The sequence below is a fragment of the Lepidothrix coronata genome, unplaced genomic scaffold (assembly GCF_001604755.1).
Source record: "Lepidothrix coronata isolate B3197 unplaced genomic scaffold, Lepidothrix_coronata-1.0 Scaffold222, whole genome shotgun sequence".
Classification (NCBI taxonomy): Eukaryota; Metazoa; Chordata; class Aves; order Passeriformes; family Pipridae; genus Lepidothrix; species Lepidothrix coronata.
Genome location: NW_016690402.1, coordinates 697,638 through 715,063, shown reverse-complemented (window position 1 = coordinate 715,063; position 17,426 = coordinate 697,638). Strand labels below are relative to the sequence as shown.

The 17,426-nt window shown below is 37.6% G+C and overlaps 1 protein-coding gene across 1 annotated transcript in view; it reads right to left on the bottom strand.

Annotated features, from left to right (window-relative positions):
* The window catches only part of PXDN (peroxidasin), a 94,444-nt gene that overhangs the window by 20,112 nt on the left and 56,906 nt on the right, over positions 1-17,426 (bottom strand). The window contains 7 exon segments of the mRNA XM_017833858.1: positions 2,756-2,964; positions 4,108-4,242; positions 4,993-6,496; positions 10,974-11,131; positions 11,551-11,659; positions 15,113-15,269; positions 16,249-16,361. Coding sequence (XP_017689347.1) covers positions 2,756-2,964; positions 4,108-4,242; positions 4,993-6,496; positions 10,974-11,131; positions 11,551-11,659; positions 15,113-15,269; positions 16,249-16,361 — 2,385 coding nt within the window.

The window sequence follows — 17,426 nt, the reverse complement described above, 5'->3', positions numbered from 1 at the left end:
ATACAGCATGGGGGCCAAGCACTTCGTGCTTGTGGTGGTTTCACTCTGGGCCTTCCTGGAGACCAGCTTGTAACCAGGAAGGCACTAGGAAAGTGATCACGGAAGTATTCCATGCTATTCCTTTACGTAACTTGAGGTATAAATAAAGCCAGCAGGAGGGACCTCGATCTCTTCCTCTCTGGTGAGGTTCGAGAACGGTGGGTCCCTGTCTCGGTCTTGCTTATCTGGAGCTGAGGCCTACAGTGACTGCTGTTATCTGCCACGTGTGAGGGGAGAGCCCTGGGCTGTGTCTAGCCATCCTGCCTGTTCGAAGGGAAGTGGTGAGATTTTTTGCTAGTTTGCCTTCGGTTGGCTGGTTGACTCGCTCGGTCCTTTCCCCTTTTTGTCCTTCTCCCTTCTCCCTCCCCCTCTTCCCTTTTTGGGAAGCTGTGTGGGATTTCTGGAGTTGTGGTGTGTGGTATTCTCGTTTTGTGTATCTGTCTCATATGTAAAAAATATATATATGTATATATATTTTTGCTATAGCTTTGGCTGTTTGGGTTCTTTCTTTCTTTTCTCTTCCCTCTCTGGGAGACGGGTCCTTGTTGTCGGGTTTCGGGGGCTTGGCAGGAAGCCAGCTCGAAACTTGCACAGTGCTAAATTTCACGAGTTTATAGTGCGCTGTTGGGAACTAGGCGAACTACCATCAGACCTTCATGATGCGGTCATCATCACTTTGTATAAGAAGAAAGGAGATAAATCAGACTGTTCAAATTACCATATTACTCTGCTCTTCACTGCTGGCAAAATCTTGGCAAGAATACTTGTGAACAAACTAATACCCGCCATAGCAGAAGGAATTCTGCCTGAAAGCCAGTGTGGTTTCAGAGCCAACAGGAGTACCACAGACATGGTATTTGTTCTCAGACAACTGCAAGAGAAGTGTAGGGAATAGAACAAAAGACTCTATGTAACCTTTGTTGATCTCACCAAGGCTTTCGATACTGTGAACAGAAAAGGTCTATGGCAGATTTTGGAACGTTTAGGATGTCCCCCCAAGTTCCTTAAAATGATCATCTCACTCCATGAGGATCAGCGCGGCCAAGTCAGATATGGCAATGCACTTTCTGAGCCTTTTATAATTACCAATGGTGTGAAACAAGGCTGTGTTCTTGCACCAACCCTATTCACAATCTTTTTCAGCATGATGCTCCAAAGGGCCATGGCAGACCTTGATGATCAGGATGGTATCTACATTCGATATCGTACTGATGGAAGCCTATTCAACCTAAGGCGACTGAAGGCCCACACTAAGACCTTAAATCATCTTGTCTGGGAGCTGCTTTACACTGATGATGATGCCCTCATCGCCCACACAGAAGTAGCTCTGCGGCGTTTAACATCCTGCTTCGCAGACACTGCTGAGCTTTTTGGGCTGGAAGTCAGCTTAAAGAAGAGAGAAGTCTTCTATCAACCTGCACCTCAGGAAGTCTTCCATCATCCCCATATCACCATTGGCCAATCAGAGCTCAAATCAGTTCAGCAGTTTAATTACCTAGGTAGCCTCATCTCCTCGGATGGTAAGATTGATGGAGAGATAGACAACAGGTTAGCAAAGGCATATAGAGCTTTGGGAAAACTCCATAAAAGAGTTTAGTGAAATAAACACCTGAAGAAAAGCACGAAGATCAGTGTTTACAGAGCCATTGTGCTGTCTACTCTTTTATATGGGTCCGAATCATGGGTCATCTACTGCCACCACCTGCGTCTCCTAGAACGCTTCCATCAGCGCTGCGTCCGTACAATCCTAAACATCCACTGGTCAGATTATGTGACCAATATGTCTGTTCTAGAACAAGCAGAAGTTTTGAGTATTGAGGTCATGTTGCTGAGAACGGATCTGCGCTGGGCAGGGCACGTCTTAAGGATGAAGGACCACCACCTCCCTAAGATCGTGCTCTGTGGTGAACTTGCCACTGGCTGCCTCAAGAGAGGAGCCCCAAAGAGGAGATACAAGGACTCCCTGAAACAACATCTCAGCCTTGGCCATATTGATCTTCATCACTGGTCTACTCTGGCTTCCAATCAGGAGGCCTGGAGACACACCATCTATAAAGCTGCTGCTTCTTTTGAGAACGCACGCAGGATCACTCTCGAGGAGAAAAGACAACGCAGAAAGAATCGTGTCTTGCTGATACCGTCCAAGGAGTCCTTCTGCTGTGCCTTTTGCAACCGGATTTGTCTATCTTGCATTGGCCTCTTTAGCCACCAGCACGCTTGTAGCAGATGTGGGAAGAGCCCTTCCCAAATCTTCGTTTGCGAAGCCTAGCCATGATGATGACGATGGAGATGCAGTGAAGTCTGATGTGATGCTGGCTAAAGACAGGCTGTGTAGAAAATCTATATGAGACAGAAGCCAACATACAAGCCACAAAGCAGTGTCCTGTGCTTCACTCAGTTAAGTAAGTGCTATTTCAGGAAAAGAATAAAAGGTTATTTCTGAAGAAAAACAAATCACCCCACTCTCCTAACTTTTGAAGATGGCAATGAACAAGAATATTTATCCACAAAAGAAAGAAAACGAGAAAACAGTTATCTACACCACATAATGCTCAAATCTATGCTATTTTTATACTGTGTCTATTGAACATAAAATATGGAGAATTTGTAATGTCTTAACAAAACCCAAACAACAGTAAAATACATTCTTTAAATAAAATGGACACTCAATAAGCTGCACATACATCAATGCCCCCAAATCCACTTGTATACAGACCTTCACAGCAATCTTGCCACATCCTGAGGTCCAGTTTAGGAATATCTTCACAGCTACTATATCCATGTGGGAATTCAGCCACCTTAAAGACATCATGTTGTACCCTGGTTATGTTGTCACCATTATCACACAAAACTCTGGCAAGAGATGTCTGCTTGATCTGAGTTAGCTGAGCAGGCGTGAACACACCGGGGTTCTCATACCATAACCTGTAATCTCAAAGAAAAGACAAGTTTGCTAGTGAAAAAAGAACAAACAGGCAGTTTTCCAAAGATATTTCAATACTGTGTTCAGTACTTGTCACCAGTAACGTGGAGCTCATATGGCATATATTTCTCCTTTTACTCTCACTGCCTTCAGGAATGAGAGTTCTATGGTTCACAGCTCAATTTTTAAACAGATTTTATGCAAGAAAGTTTGGTGTTTCTTTTAAAAAAGCATACAAAAAGGTTTGAGTTATTGACTACAGAAATCAAAAAGTCTTTATAATATCCTAAGTAGCAATGTGATAACTTAAATAAATAAAATAACAATAAATAAAGTGAATCAAATGTAATTTCCTAATTCTTCCTCTGTTTCTCTGTCATTAGGATGAGATTAATCAGCCTCAATATTTCTACCTTCATGCCATGAGAAAACCAGGATTCTAGGTCACAAATTATGTTAAAATGAGGGAAATGTTGATTTTCAAATATTGAACGAGTGTGCTGGAAGTATGTAAAGGAGATCTGGCTGCTGTGACAATAGCAATGAATATTCTCTTATTTCAGGTACACCAGAAACTGAAAATGAGAAATTGCTTATAATGTGTTCTATAATTACATAAAATAATTAAAAAACAGTTACCAAATTGTGTTGATTGGGTTAACCTGTCTGCTTTTAACACTCTTTTGGTGCACAGACTGCTTGTAGGAAGTATGTATAGCGATTATATAAACAGAGTGATACTTTTCCAACTTGTGCTTAAGTAACAGAGATGGTAAAAGTGTCTCAACAACCACAATCTCTTTGCCAATAAAATGACTAAATAACAATGAAAGGACATAAGTATCATCCACTTTTCAAGAAGGTAAGTGACTTGAATATCTGGTAAAAAGAAAGAAATTCAGCATGTGTTGGCTGTTACGCTATTTGGGAGTCAGTATGACATACTCATAATAAAAATTAAGAGATTTTAAAAATAATCATGGCTTCTAACAATGTTTTAAACCTGTATTCTTCATCTTTTCAATTATATTTCAAAATCGTAAATGAAAATAAAAAGGAGTTTAGTTTGGAAACATGACATTGAAACTGTTACTAAGCATCCTCAATTTAAAATTAATTTTGGTTTCCATGGTATTTCAATTTACCTGTCTCCATCCCGAATACGCCTAAACTGTGTGCTTAACAGGCACATCAAAGTTGGCCCCAGACGGCTCCCTGGAACTAAGTCTTCTACCATTAGAGCAGGAAATAAGTCTATGTTCAGTGGGGACCCATACAACCTATAAATTGAAAAACACAAATATTGAATAACAAATATTTTACAATTACAAAATAATCAGTATGGCATGAAGCTAAGGGCAAGAGATACAAATAAATCACAGTAAAAATGCCAGTGCTACATCCTTTGTGAACAACCTGTGGGTGTATGTCCAAGAAATCCTGCAATGTACGTTGTATGTGTCTGTAACACCATGGGGGTCTAAGTCTACTCCACAATTTCCTTTCTCCTAGTATCTTTCTTCTGATTTCTTGGAATTGTTTCTTTTTTATAGCTTCTATTTCCTGCCCCTCTGTACACACTTCTTCTTTTACTCTAGATGAGACTAATTCTTTGATTTTGTGCAGATAAACTAGGAATGGCAGGTAACTGAAGACTTATTTTCAAACACTGGAGCTCTAAAGAACAGATTACTGGTAGTGAAGGAGGTTCACATGGCACTACAGTGAATGATAATGCAGTTTGTTTTACTGTTCAGAATGAATGGAACTGAACATGTAACTACTTGCATGAGACTGGCATTAAATATGACCTTACACTGAAATAGCACTCATATTTAACAGCATTTACAAAATCAAATTAATAATTTCTTGAACACATACTGTATGTATTAACTTATTGTTCACAGAGATGTTTCTTAAAATCCCTTTAAGTCTTTCTTAACAAATATCTTTTTCTAGATAAGGCATTTAGTAACTAATTTTGCATGCACATTTAGATAATTGACTGTTTTTCTTCACCTCAGGCTCACCTGCTAAGCTTCTCCCTGATTTCAGGATTCTTAATTTCATTTTTCAGATCTTCAAAAGTCTGAGCTGAAGAAAGATTACAGTAAACTCTAAAATCATGATAGGGAGGAATTCCATGATCTCTGCCTCTCTGAATATTCATAGCTGCCAGATCTAAAGCCACAGTACGTGCCATGGAGAAGAGTCTTTCTGTTAATTCTGTATTGAGTAATTGTGATGGGACACGCATCTTACCAGCAACACCAAAAAATCCCCTTAGAAGTGGATCAATGCCTCCTTCATTTACAATCCGAAATGGAGAGAAGAATGCCTTATGAAGAGGTAGATGGCCTTGTGGAATTGGTTCAAAGTTTTCATCCAGTCGATACAGAAAAGGATTAATGAGTGTGTGACCAAACCTAAAAGCGGCAGTTGCAAACTCATTAGTTATGCCAGAATTAACACTGGGATCATAACCCTTATATTCGCCAAGCATCTTCATGCCTACCTCTCCAAAGATCTTAGGGAGCCAGTGGCTAAATGTTATGTGTTGCATTTCTGCACCAACAATTTTGCGTGTTTCGTGATATATTGTGTCACCGTCCCAGTGCGGATTGAGTTTCAGTAGCTCTGTGGCAATTCTGTTGTGTTCTCTAAACCACAGCGTGTGGATGCTGGTAAGACCCAGCTGTTCATTGGAGCGCTGATCACCAGCTAAAAAGCAGGGTATTGGGCTCTCATTTTCATCTCTCATACATTCTGTTGGTGGGCCAGTGGCAAATGGGAGAAGAGGCTTGCCAGATCTCTGTACGATGCCTTGTCTAAGAAGACCCCTTTGACTCGCCAAGTCTCTGATTTCCAGTGCTTCATGGTCCGAACTGCCGTACACATTTGACGCATCGATGTATGAAGTCAGCTGGTTGATCTGTTCTCGGGGGTACACAGAATTCATCAGGAGAGATGTCATACCACTTCCACAAACTGGACTGGAGCGTACGAAAAACATGCAGCGCGCACCGTTTCGAACTCTGGGATCATTTGGTGGTATCATAATCGAAAAGCACGGAGGATCATTTGTACAAACAGAACTGCAATGCTGACCATCTGAAAATCTGGCCTCACTTAGGGCAGCTACGGTGAGGTCAAGGTCATGGTCAAGAAACTGACCCCACTGCATGAGCATGTGAGTGTACTGGTCATCAGGAGTTACTGTTTCTGTCCCAATCAGAGTAGTTGAAACCAAGCGAGGCATTGGGAGTGCATAACCATTAGAGAGCCTCCTGGGTTCAATCCCTCGAGGCAAATTAAATCCATTTTCATAGACTGACTTTAACAGACGTTCAAAAGCTGTCAGAGAAGCACCCCACATGGGATGCTGAAGGTTGTTGCATGTTCCATCGTGTGTCCTGTACTTCTGGTGAAAACACATATCTGAGCAGTTGTTCACTCGTCGATGGGCTGTACAACCTGAGAGATTAGCTATCAGATTCAAGTACTGGGGAGATACAAGGTCATTATAGTGATAACCTGAAACCAGAAAAGAGAGAAAGAGAAAAATCAAAGGCTTTATAGACTCATTGTCCCCACAAATTTATTTAAAATTTTATTTTATTACATTTCCCACTAGATTAAACATCCTTATTTTTGAAAAGGAACAGTAATAATCATATACGTGTATTTGAGCATTAGGTCATTTGAGCAACAATTTGACCACTACTAGGTCAGGAGGAAACTTTCTAAAATGCCAATTAAAGTACAACTTTTACGAAATTATCAGAAAAGGAGCTTATTACTTATTTGCTTACTTAAGAGAGCAGAGATATTTTCAGAAATAAAAGCCTTGCATTGAGACAAATGGAACATTTTCCCCATATTAGTAAAAGCATTTAAAAAACTATCATTAACACTTATGTGGACTTCAAGTCTTTATCTTTTTAGACTTGATAATTCACTGAACATTACTACTTTGTTTTGCTTTATTACAGTGAAAGTTGCAGAATTTTAAGAAAAAAAAAATCAATAAACACTATAAAAGAAAATAACCACTAGTAAGATAGCCAAACATGGAGTGTGATCTCTAGGACAAGTGATGTGGAGTAACTCCTATTCGCACTACCCAGGACAAGTTTCTAAAGAAAACTGGTGTTTGTGTAGCACTTGGCACAGGTTTCCTCTGCAGTCCACACCATTTTCCTCTGGAACTAAAACATACTTATCATTTTCCTGCATTTTTTCTCAGTTCATGGAAAAATAATATATACAAAATATATACCATAATTCATTAAAATTATGTATTTAGAATCTCAGATTAAGACTGTGTTGCATGATCTCTGTTGTGGTACGACAGCATGTGGAAGGATTGAAGACCATAAGGTCTCCTAGTATAATGTTGGATGACTGCGAATAGTAGAAGAGTCAGGCTGTGCCTTGTCCCTGCTGCCTATTAGGAATCATTATAAAAGTGATTTTTACCTAGTAACATTTGGATTTAATATCAGGAAAAACAAAAGTCATTGACTCTGGCTATTCTGCTACATCTACATTATCTGCTTGTGTAGACCAACAGAAATGTGTCTGTAAAGTGAAATTTTTGCTGCTGAGAGACATGTGCCCACTGTATCCATTGTAGAATTGGAGCAGGTTTCCTTCAGAAAATCTTTAGTTTGTTCTCCTGGATTGAGTGTGGCCCTGAACCTGATTTTTCATTTAAGTAGAAAAGAATTCACACTGTTCAAGACCATATCACAAATCACACCAAAGCACAGTAAGTGGGGACACCTGGGAGATTCACTTCAAAGGGGAGCTGCTGATCCAAAGCAAAAGGCACATCTTGAGGGACTAATGTATATACGGATGAACGAGGTTCCAGGATCCAGGAAGGAGTCCAGGAGATGGAATATTTGGCAGTGTAGCTGTATGTTTAGCGAACTAGAAACCATCACACATCACCATGGACCTTAATCTGGAAAGCCTTCAGTCAGGAATAAAACCAAACTAGCACTACATCGGTAAAAGGAAAAAAGGAAACGAGTGAATGTACAGTGGTACCGTGTTCCCACAGGCTCAAGGGGTTCCCAGCATGATGGTAATCGGTCAAGAATATGAACTGAATGCAGTTTTGCAAGAGGTTGGAGCTGGCTATTTGCACACAGTCGGGAAATGTTATTTTTAGTCCTGAGCTCAGTCCCAGAGTGCCTGCAAAGACACTGGTCTTCATCTAAATTCAACACATAAATGTGTGTTAGGCACGCTGGATCTCTGCCAACTTCCACAATGCAGGGCAATTGCAAACAAACCACCTAAATTCCCACTTTTTCTTTGTTGAAAGGGACTAGATTGCTCATAGCTGCCCAACTGTGACAAGACCTGTGCTCAGTCAGGGCAGCTATGTTTTCTCAGCCTCAGGCTACAAGTACTTTACATGGTTTACAAGTCAAAGCAATCAGAGACCTAGTGCTTCCATTAGGCAAAACTAACAGGCTCACGTAGACATACAGAAATTATTTTATAGAATATTCCAGACTAGGAAAAAGAAAAACAAACCACAGAGCAAAACCAGGAAGTGCCACTGAGTAATGCAGCAAAATACATTCTTTAAGGATATTATTGATAGCCTATTATAATATGCTGGCTACCAGGGCAGTTTAATTCTAAAACTACACCCAGAAAACATATCTTCGTTATAATAACACTCCTGCTTAAATGATTTTCATTCAAGTTGGAGTTCTTTCCTTATGATCATTATTCATTTGAATAAACATTTGTCTGCTGTGGTTATCCTGGTTGCCATCCCCATTTCTGAAATCAAGCTGTGAGCAAAACTTGACTGTGGGTCATCTTGTGGGTGGAATAACCTTCAGTACTAATTTAAAATAAAAGGTTCAGCTTCTCTTTTTAGAAGTTCAAGTGGGATGCAATGTCTCATTACAGATTAGAGTTCATAGCTTTCTGATGCCAGTCTTTAATCCTTAATTACCCCTCATGCTGTAGGCACTAACTCTATCTCTGCTTTTGAAAAGGCTAGGTGCTGAGCACTTCCAGTCCTTAGAACCTGGCTAGCTTAACTCACATAATATTACTCTTTTTTTTTTTTCTTCAAACTGCAAGGAAGAGGTTTCATATAATCATAGAAATATTGATTAGAAGGGGGAACTCTTATCCAGACCAAGCTCCTGCTTAAAGCAATGCTGTCTTCAGCACTAGATCAGCTCAGCTGTATACCTGCCTAGAGGGCTTGAAAACCTTCAAAGGCTGAGACTCCTCAGCCTTTCTGGATAAATTGTTCCAGTGTTGCACTGGCCTTCTGGTGAGAAACTGTTTCCTAAAATCCAATCCGAACCTCCAAAGCAGCAATTTGTGGCCACTCCCCTTGTTATACAGTCTGGCACTGCAGAGGAGAATTTGGCTCCATATCTCCTTGAGATATTCCAAGGTTTTACGTTAAAAAAAAGTCTCTGAATGGGAAATTGTAAAGTTTCTCAATTGTTCCCAATGCAAAACTGCTAAATAACACCTGCCATTGGGCTCTCCATTTCGAAATAAAATGAAATAAGGACAAAAATTACCATTAAAAAATCTGAGTATTAGGCTATTCAAATGAAAACAGATTTATTTCGCTATTCGAGTTTCCCTAAAAGCCAGGCTTCTGTGGATTCTGTATGGCCAAAAAGCATACTCTGACTGTTAACAGAATTTCCCGTATCACAGTTGGCTGATTTTGTGTTCATTTATCTGTATCCATAGGCTTTAATACCACTTTTTGGTAAACTTTAGGTGTTTGACTACTTTTCACCAGGATTTGTAATAGTGAACCAGTTCTCACACACTGCATTTCATATGTTGCTAGTATTATATTCAATACTCTTGAATATGCATCTAATCAGAGAACCAAATCAAATTAGCTTGCTCTTATAAAACATCAGCCTTCAAAGAATTTTGAATAAGTTTTTGTGGTAAACAATTCATCACAAATTATTTACTCAGCCTCTAATAATGAGCTTCTTTTACTAGTAAATGTTGCAGTACTCCACAAACCTTGCAGCCTTTGGCCCCATAAATACTAGTTCATAGTCAGAGTTAAAGTTTTCGGAAGTTACAATAACTACTCAATTATAAACATCAGAAAGAATATAATAAGTAAAAGTATTTCCTCTAGATTTTCAGTGTAGTTTTTGGCTGTGTCTCAAATCTCTAAAGCTCTCCTAAAACTATCATTATTTCCAAACGTTTCAGTACTATGTTTCAAGTCTATCCACACACATCCACACATTAGCTGTATATGCTCCAGCTGGACTTCATGAATTTGAACTTGAACTCCAATACCTAAAAGGCAGAAACTAAACTTCACCTTTTTTTTGCTATTTATTAAAAGCAATAAGAACTGCATTTCTCAATACATGAGCTCAGTGTTAAAAGAAGCAATTAGCTCAGTTCAATGTGCACTTATAGAATAAGTAGCAAATAATTCTTTGAATACTATTGTGGTACATGCAGAAAGCTTGGTTTCTAAAGTATACAAATCCTTCTTGTTATATCATTTTTCCTCCTTGCCAAGGCATGCCGACACTAAATGGTTTTTCTTAAAGAAACAGGAACAAAATACTGCTTATTTTCAACACACAACAGAAAAGTCTGTTCTGCTATGAGACAACGGTCCTAATAAATTAACACACATGGAGTTAAAAACCAGGATGCATTATGCACTTCCATTATACTAATTTTGACCAGTAGAAGAATTTGAATCTGAACTTTTGCCTAATATGTCAACATGAGAAAAAATTAAAACATTCTACTTGGAGAGCTCAAACAGAGTTACATCATAATGAACAATGTGCAAACCAAGGACTGAATTTTGTAAAGTTTTGCAAAGTCAAATACTTCACCAATTTCAATGTAATGGTTCTGTAATTGGGACCAAAACTCAGAAAATAAATGTCTCCTGAAGTATAATGAATTAAGAAGGCAAATACACTTCAACATTTTAAAATAAGGAAAGAGTACTGACTTGTTCCATTCAGGTCAACCATCAGACCATCTTGTACATGATCTTGAATAAGCTGTAATGTCCTTTCAAATATTTCCCCAGCTCTTGCTTGCTCAACAGTGTATGGGTCCCTTGGGTATCGAAATAAGGCTAGCAAATCATTTGGAGAACGAGGACGACTGATAGATAATTTGGAAAAAACAGTAAATGTACACAGGAGTTACAAAACAACAATACTACATAAATCATGTAAATGTTCAGCAACGTGATTAGTACATACCTTGGTCATTCATCTCAAAATGGAAGGCAAACCAAAAAGGAAAAAAATTAATAAAATAATAATACATTAAATATTTAGTCGCATTTTAATACAAATTATCTCAGCAGAAAAACTGCTGCAGGAAACAGAGATCTCAACAGGACTGTATAAACAATAGGAATCCTTACATGTTAAACTGTTAGCTTCTCAGAACTAACCAGATGTTAACAATGTCTTTTAAATAATAAAACGGTTTCTTGTTTAATAAATCTTCCATTATTTCTAGTACATACAAAATTAATTCTGACTTCTCAGAACAAAAAACCCCGAAGGAGATACCTGTCAAACAGATGTGTACGTGTTGAATTTATTGCTCTGTCAACAGTCGCAATTGCTTCCACAATTGATGTTTGTACAAAAGGATCTCCATTTCGGCTGACATTGGGAACTACAGAAAGAGGAATTCACGTTTTATTGCAAAAATGGCCACACACAAAAAGATACTTCTGTAAAACAGAGTCTAGACACGACATCATTTCGGTTGTACAAAATAAACCCTTGTTCATTAAGCATTAGTTCATCCAAATTTAAAATTCTTAACCATTTTCGAATTCTATCAAAGCATATTACAGTGGAACAAAACTTATTTAAAACAGAAGTTAATGTAAGTTTAAAAGTCATCTTGCTTATAACTCTAAAACAAAATAAAGATAAATACATATAGTGTTTGACTGTCCATTAATCAGACCTACAATTTCAAGTACAGGTGATCAAATAAAAAATGAGTTGTTATTATGAATAGTTTTTTTTCTGGTGTGGTGTATTATCAAGTTTCAGGTGTTGGATCAAGAGCCTGACCTATATCCTCTGAAATCAGTGCAGCTTTCCCTTTTGATTTCAACTAGTACTGAATTAGTATTGAATTCAAAGAAAGAATTTAAAGGGCTTACAGGAATATGTTACAAGTGGTACATAATGCACATATTTTACTGTACCTATTTGGTACAGTAAATTAATATTGCTCTTCTCTCGAGCACAGTATAATAAGTAACACACAATAATTTTGAAGGGCAGTAAATATTTTATCTATTTTGATCACTACTTTGTTTTCTACTTTAAAATTATCTTTTTCATACTAGATTAAAAATCACATGCTTAAAAGTTACTTAACAACTCTACATAATACTGGAAACTCACTAATGGATAGGCATCTGCCTTTTAATGGAGTGGTCAGTTACAGCTGGACGTTTGTACAACTATCTAGGGCTAATAACCTGCCTTTCAATCTAAACAAAGAACTACCAGATTCAGGGGTAACAGCTAACAATTTCCAAAGGGTGTTTAGATGGGAGAAGTCACACAGGAAGAAGAGTAGAGTAGGAAAAAAGTCCAAAGCAAACATACTGGAATAAAATCAGCAGATGTACAAAATCAGATGACATAAAAACTGTTGTTTGCAAGCTTTTCATTATTTTTTTTTTCTAGGCAGTTTTTCATTATTCCTGCATAAATGGCAGCTTAAACTGTGTCTATGAGTTTCATACTCTAGACCCAGGCAATCAAATCTAACTATCTATACCATCAAATAAAACAGTCCCTGGCACTTCATAGCTGTAGATGAAGCCCCGTTCTGTGTCCTAAGGCAAGCCTCAGGCTTCTGACAATCTACTCCTAGCATCCAAAATGAGCTGACCCTTTCCATGGTTCCTGAGGGCAAATAGTCCCTGATCTGTCCTAATTACCAAGTGTCCTCCTTGCTTGACACTTTCATAGCAACCATAGAGAAACATTATCAGATAATATAATTTACACGTTTGCTAGTCTCACTTTAGTTGTTTCAGAGAATGTTTGTGTGCCACAAACCATCTGGATAGAGCAACACTGCAGACTGTAAAAATAAAACGGCTGGTTAACTTCCCTAGTGCTGTCTACATTAGATGCAAGCTTGGTGTTCACATGCAGAGCTATTTTTCCTGATTAGCGGTGCATGTGGGCTGAATTATAAACCTCGGTCAGAGTTTAACTATACTATACTTGATTTTTGTTTAGACTATTTATTGCTAGCAGTTCTCTTTTTAGGCTGAGAAAGATTAAAGCTCCTCGCAACACTTTTCACAAAATACATTTTTTTTTAATTTGGGGAGGAAGGGGAATGATTTTTACAAAACAACAGAAAAGGACAGAAGAAAATGGCAATAGAAAAGGCAAACATGGCCAGCAAAAACTGCTCCCCAGCTTGTCTTTATTCTGTCTCAGTGTTAAGAAAATATTTTTATGCTTTAGGAATACTGATAAAACATTATCCTGTTTAAAAGAAATGTTGACATGCAAGTTTTTAGGCATTTCTGGCTATGCCATTATTGATACTCTCCATGTAGCAATTATCCAGTTCTTATAATTTGTCCACTTGTCCTTCTTGCTTCTCTGAGAGCTTCATTTTTTTAAAACAACCACAGAGAAACAGTATCTGATATCCCATTAGTTTTAAGGAAAAGCATCATTTACTGTTTCATATTGAATGCAGATTAATCAAGGGTAGTTTCACTAATTTTAGGTATATTCATGCTACTGTTTACAAGAAATTAACCACATTACAATTAACTACTGCAGATCAGCTAGCACCAGGTTTTGTAGTTTGTTGATTTCAGTGGATGAAAATGATCAGTTGACACCTTCACTACATGAATGAAACTCATTACCACTAGGGTTTTAGTTCAATTTATGGTTTCAGAGCTCTTTCAGAGCTCTTATTGATTTGAGATCTGGCTAATATTCCCTAAACAAGAACATTTTTTTGCTATGCATCTCCAGAGTAACCAAGATTCACCGATTTCTATGGACTTCCTTTCCTTTGTAGACTTCATATATGTAGATGCAAACTTATTACTGAACAATTCTTAGCCCTACAATTTTTGTCTCCTCAATCATCTTTACAGGTTGAAGAAATATTACTTTTTATAGAGGAAAGTATAGATTAAGTCTATTAAAAGCAACTTAGGCCAGGGAACATCATAGTTTTATTGATAGTATGTGATTGATATCATGGCAATCAATAGATTAGAAAAATCACTGACATATTTATTAATAGCAAACAAAACACAGAACATCAGAAACAACACTGGGAAACAATATGCAATATGCTGAAGAAATCACTGCTCTATACTAATTTTTCAAAGATACAAAAATATTGTCTCATATTTTCTACTGAAAGACAGAAATCACAGAGTTTTCTTTTATTTTCCATCAAAATAATCGGAAAAATCAGCAGTTTGTCAATAAATTAGAAAAGCGGTATGGTCAATCTTTGTAAGAAAGTTATTTCCTTAGCTTCTTTGGATGTTTTATTATGAATTATTAGATAGAAATAATTGATAATTATTATTTGCCATTATTTCTTTTGAATAATTAGAACAAGATCAAATACTCTCCTTTTCTTTCTGTTTTCTCTTTTAGCTTCTCAAGATCTGTATGAATTTCCTCAATTCTTTCACAATGGTTGCAGCCTAATTTTTAACCAAGTACTATAAGTGTCCATTTGAAGATGCCAGAAGAATTTTGTCAAGTTATCCCTAAAAATCAGATTGTGTATTTGACCAGCAAATTCTAATAGGTTCAAATAATATCTTAAGAAAGTTGAAAGACTGACTTGAGTCCAAAGCATAGTTTCTTTTGAAGCTTAACTCCTAGAGACATTCCTATTCTAACATATCCCCATCTTATTCACATCTGTAAGATTAATGATGGAAAAAAACCGAAAAACAGAAAGAGATAATTATGGAAGAAAAAGAAAAATTTGAATAAAAGAGCAAATTTAATATTTTATTAATTTTTTCATCTTACACATTAAGCAATTAGAACAAAACTAATTATCTAACTCATACCTCTCAATCATATATCTTACCATTTACACTAAGCACCATACTAACAGAGGAGTATCCTATGGTGTTCCGGGCAACACATTCATATCGACCTTCATCAGCTGTTCCAACATCGCGAATGGTAAGAAATCCCTCCGGACTAACATGAAATTTTCCACTCTCAGTCACTTGTACTCCATCCTGCAGAAAAGCCCAGAATTTAGTTATTCGAAATACACTTGTTTTCATACATGAATTTTTTGTCATCTTTTTCTATTCTATTTTTATTTTTTTATTTTATCTTTCTATTTTGTATGCCAAGATCATAGTCAGATATATTTAGATAAACTTATATAGGAAAAGTACATGTAATTCTAAATTGTACAATGTATTTCTTTACTTTTAGAAGTACTCATTATTATAAATCTAAGTATTTTAATAGCTATAGGCTCTCATCAACTAAAATCTATGACCCAAAATAAGATAGTACCTCTTTAGAACATATATATTTAATTTTTCTCAAAATTAACCAGCAGAAATAGATCTCAAGAGCTTTATGTGTATCAGTTCTTCATGTGCTATGCATTTAGAAGCTATTTAAGGTTCATTAAAGTACATTTTCTAATGCTTGCTCATTGAAGAGATGAAGATAATCAGAAAAATTGAAAATCAATATTAACAACTCATTAATTCACTGGTAACTCTGCTAATAGCTCTATAGTTTGATATAGCAATTATTACACCAATGGAAATCAAAGCCACAGAGAGGTACTAGTTACTGAAGCCTGTCCTGGATGAAGTGTCAACCTAACAATGTCAAAGAGTTCAGCAATACAGTATTTTTTATTGTTTTATATCTATAACATCATTGAAAGCGTGATTATTAATAAGATATTTGCACAGAACTGTCTCTAAATACAGAGACACTTTAAGGAATATATGTTATGAATTTTAGCTGGTCTGTATAATGATTTGCATAACTATATATGTATATTTATCCCTTTAAAATTCATGTTTAGTATTTATATACATGCTCTGTATTAAAGATTTACTGATTAAACTTCAGGTAATGTTTTCAGACACCAGAGCAAGCAATAATTTGATAATGTGCACTTTAGTTGGCTAATTACGAAGTGATAGAAAGGCTGCTGCCCTTCTGCAATAACTGAATATCTAGTACCTTATTCCATGTAATGACTGGCTCCGGCTCTCCTTGAGCACTGCATGGGATCTGCACATTTGTGCCAACCTCCACTGTCATGTCACTGGGAACACTGGCAAATACAGGGGTCACTAAAAAAAAACAAATGATCCATTGATAAGGTATGAAATACAACTTGTGCAGAAAATCTAAAAAGAGGTCAGCACTCCTATTTTTATTAGTTACTGAACATTTCTTAATCTATAATACTAGTCTATCTGCAATTTTTTAATTGCTTATAACTTTGTCTTAAAGATCAAATTCCTTTCTCCTGGAGAAACTGGCTTCCCATGGTGTGGACAGGTATGTTCTTAGCTGAGTTAAAAACTGACTGGATGGCCCAGAGAATGGTGGCAAATGGAGTTACATCCATTTGGTGGCTGGTCACAAGTGGTATTCTTCAGTGTTCAATACTGGAGCCAGCCTTGTTTCCTATCTTCAAGGATAACCTGGATGAGGGGATTGAGGGTACCCTAAGCAAGTTCACAGTCAACACCAAGTTGGGTGGGAGTGTTGATCTGCTGGAGGGGACGAAGGTTCTGCAGAGGAATCTGGACAGGCTGGATCAATGGGCTGAAGCCAATTGTATGAGTTTCAATAGTGCAAAGTGCCAGGTCCTGCACTTGGGTCACAACAACCCCATGCAGCACTACAGGCTTGGGGAAGAGTGGCTGGAAAGCTGCCCAGTGGAAAAAGACCTGGGAGTGTTGGTTGACAGTGGCTGAACATGAGCCAGCAAACTGGCCAAGAAGGACAAGGGCATCCTGGGTTGGATCAGCAACAGTGTGGCCAGCAGGACCAGGGAAGTGATTGTCCCCCCGTACTCAGCATTGGTAAGGCCACACCTCAAATCCGGTGTTTAATTTAGGGCCTCTCACTACAAGAAAGACATTGAGGTGCCAAAGAATGTCCAGAGGAGGGTTGGTAACAAGAGACAGAACAAAAGGAAATGTCCTTAAATTGTACCAGGGGAGGTTTAGATTAGATATTAGGAAAACTTTTTGCATAAGAAAGGGTTGTCAAGCACTAGAACAGACTGCCCAGAGAAGTGGTAGAATCACCATCCCTGGAAGTGTTCAAAAAACGTGTGGATATGGCACTTGATGACATGGTTTAACAGCGAACGTAGTGGTGGTGTTACATTGAAAGTTGGACTT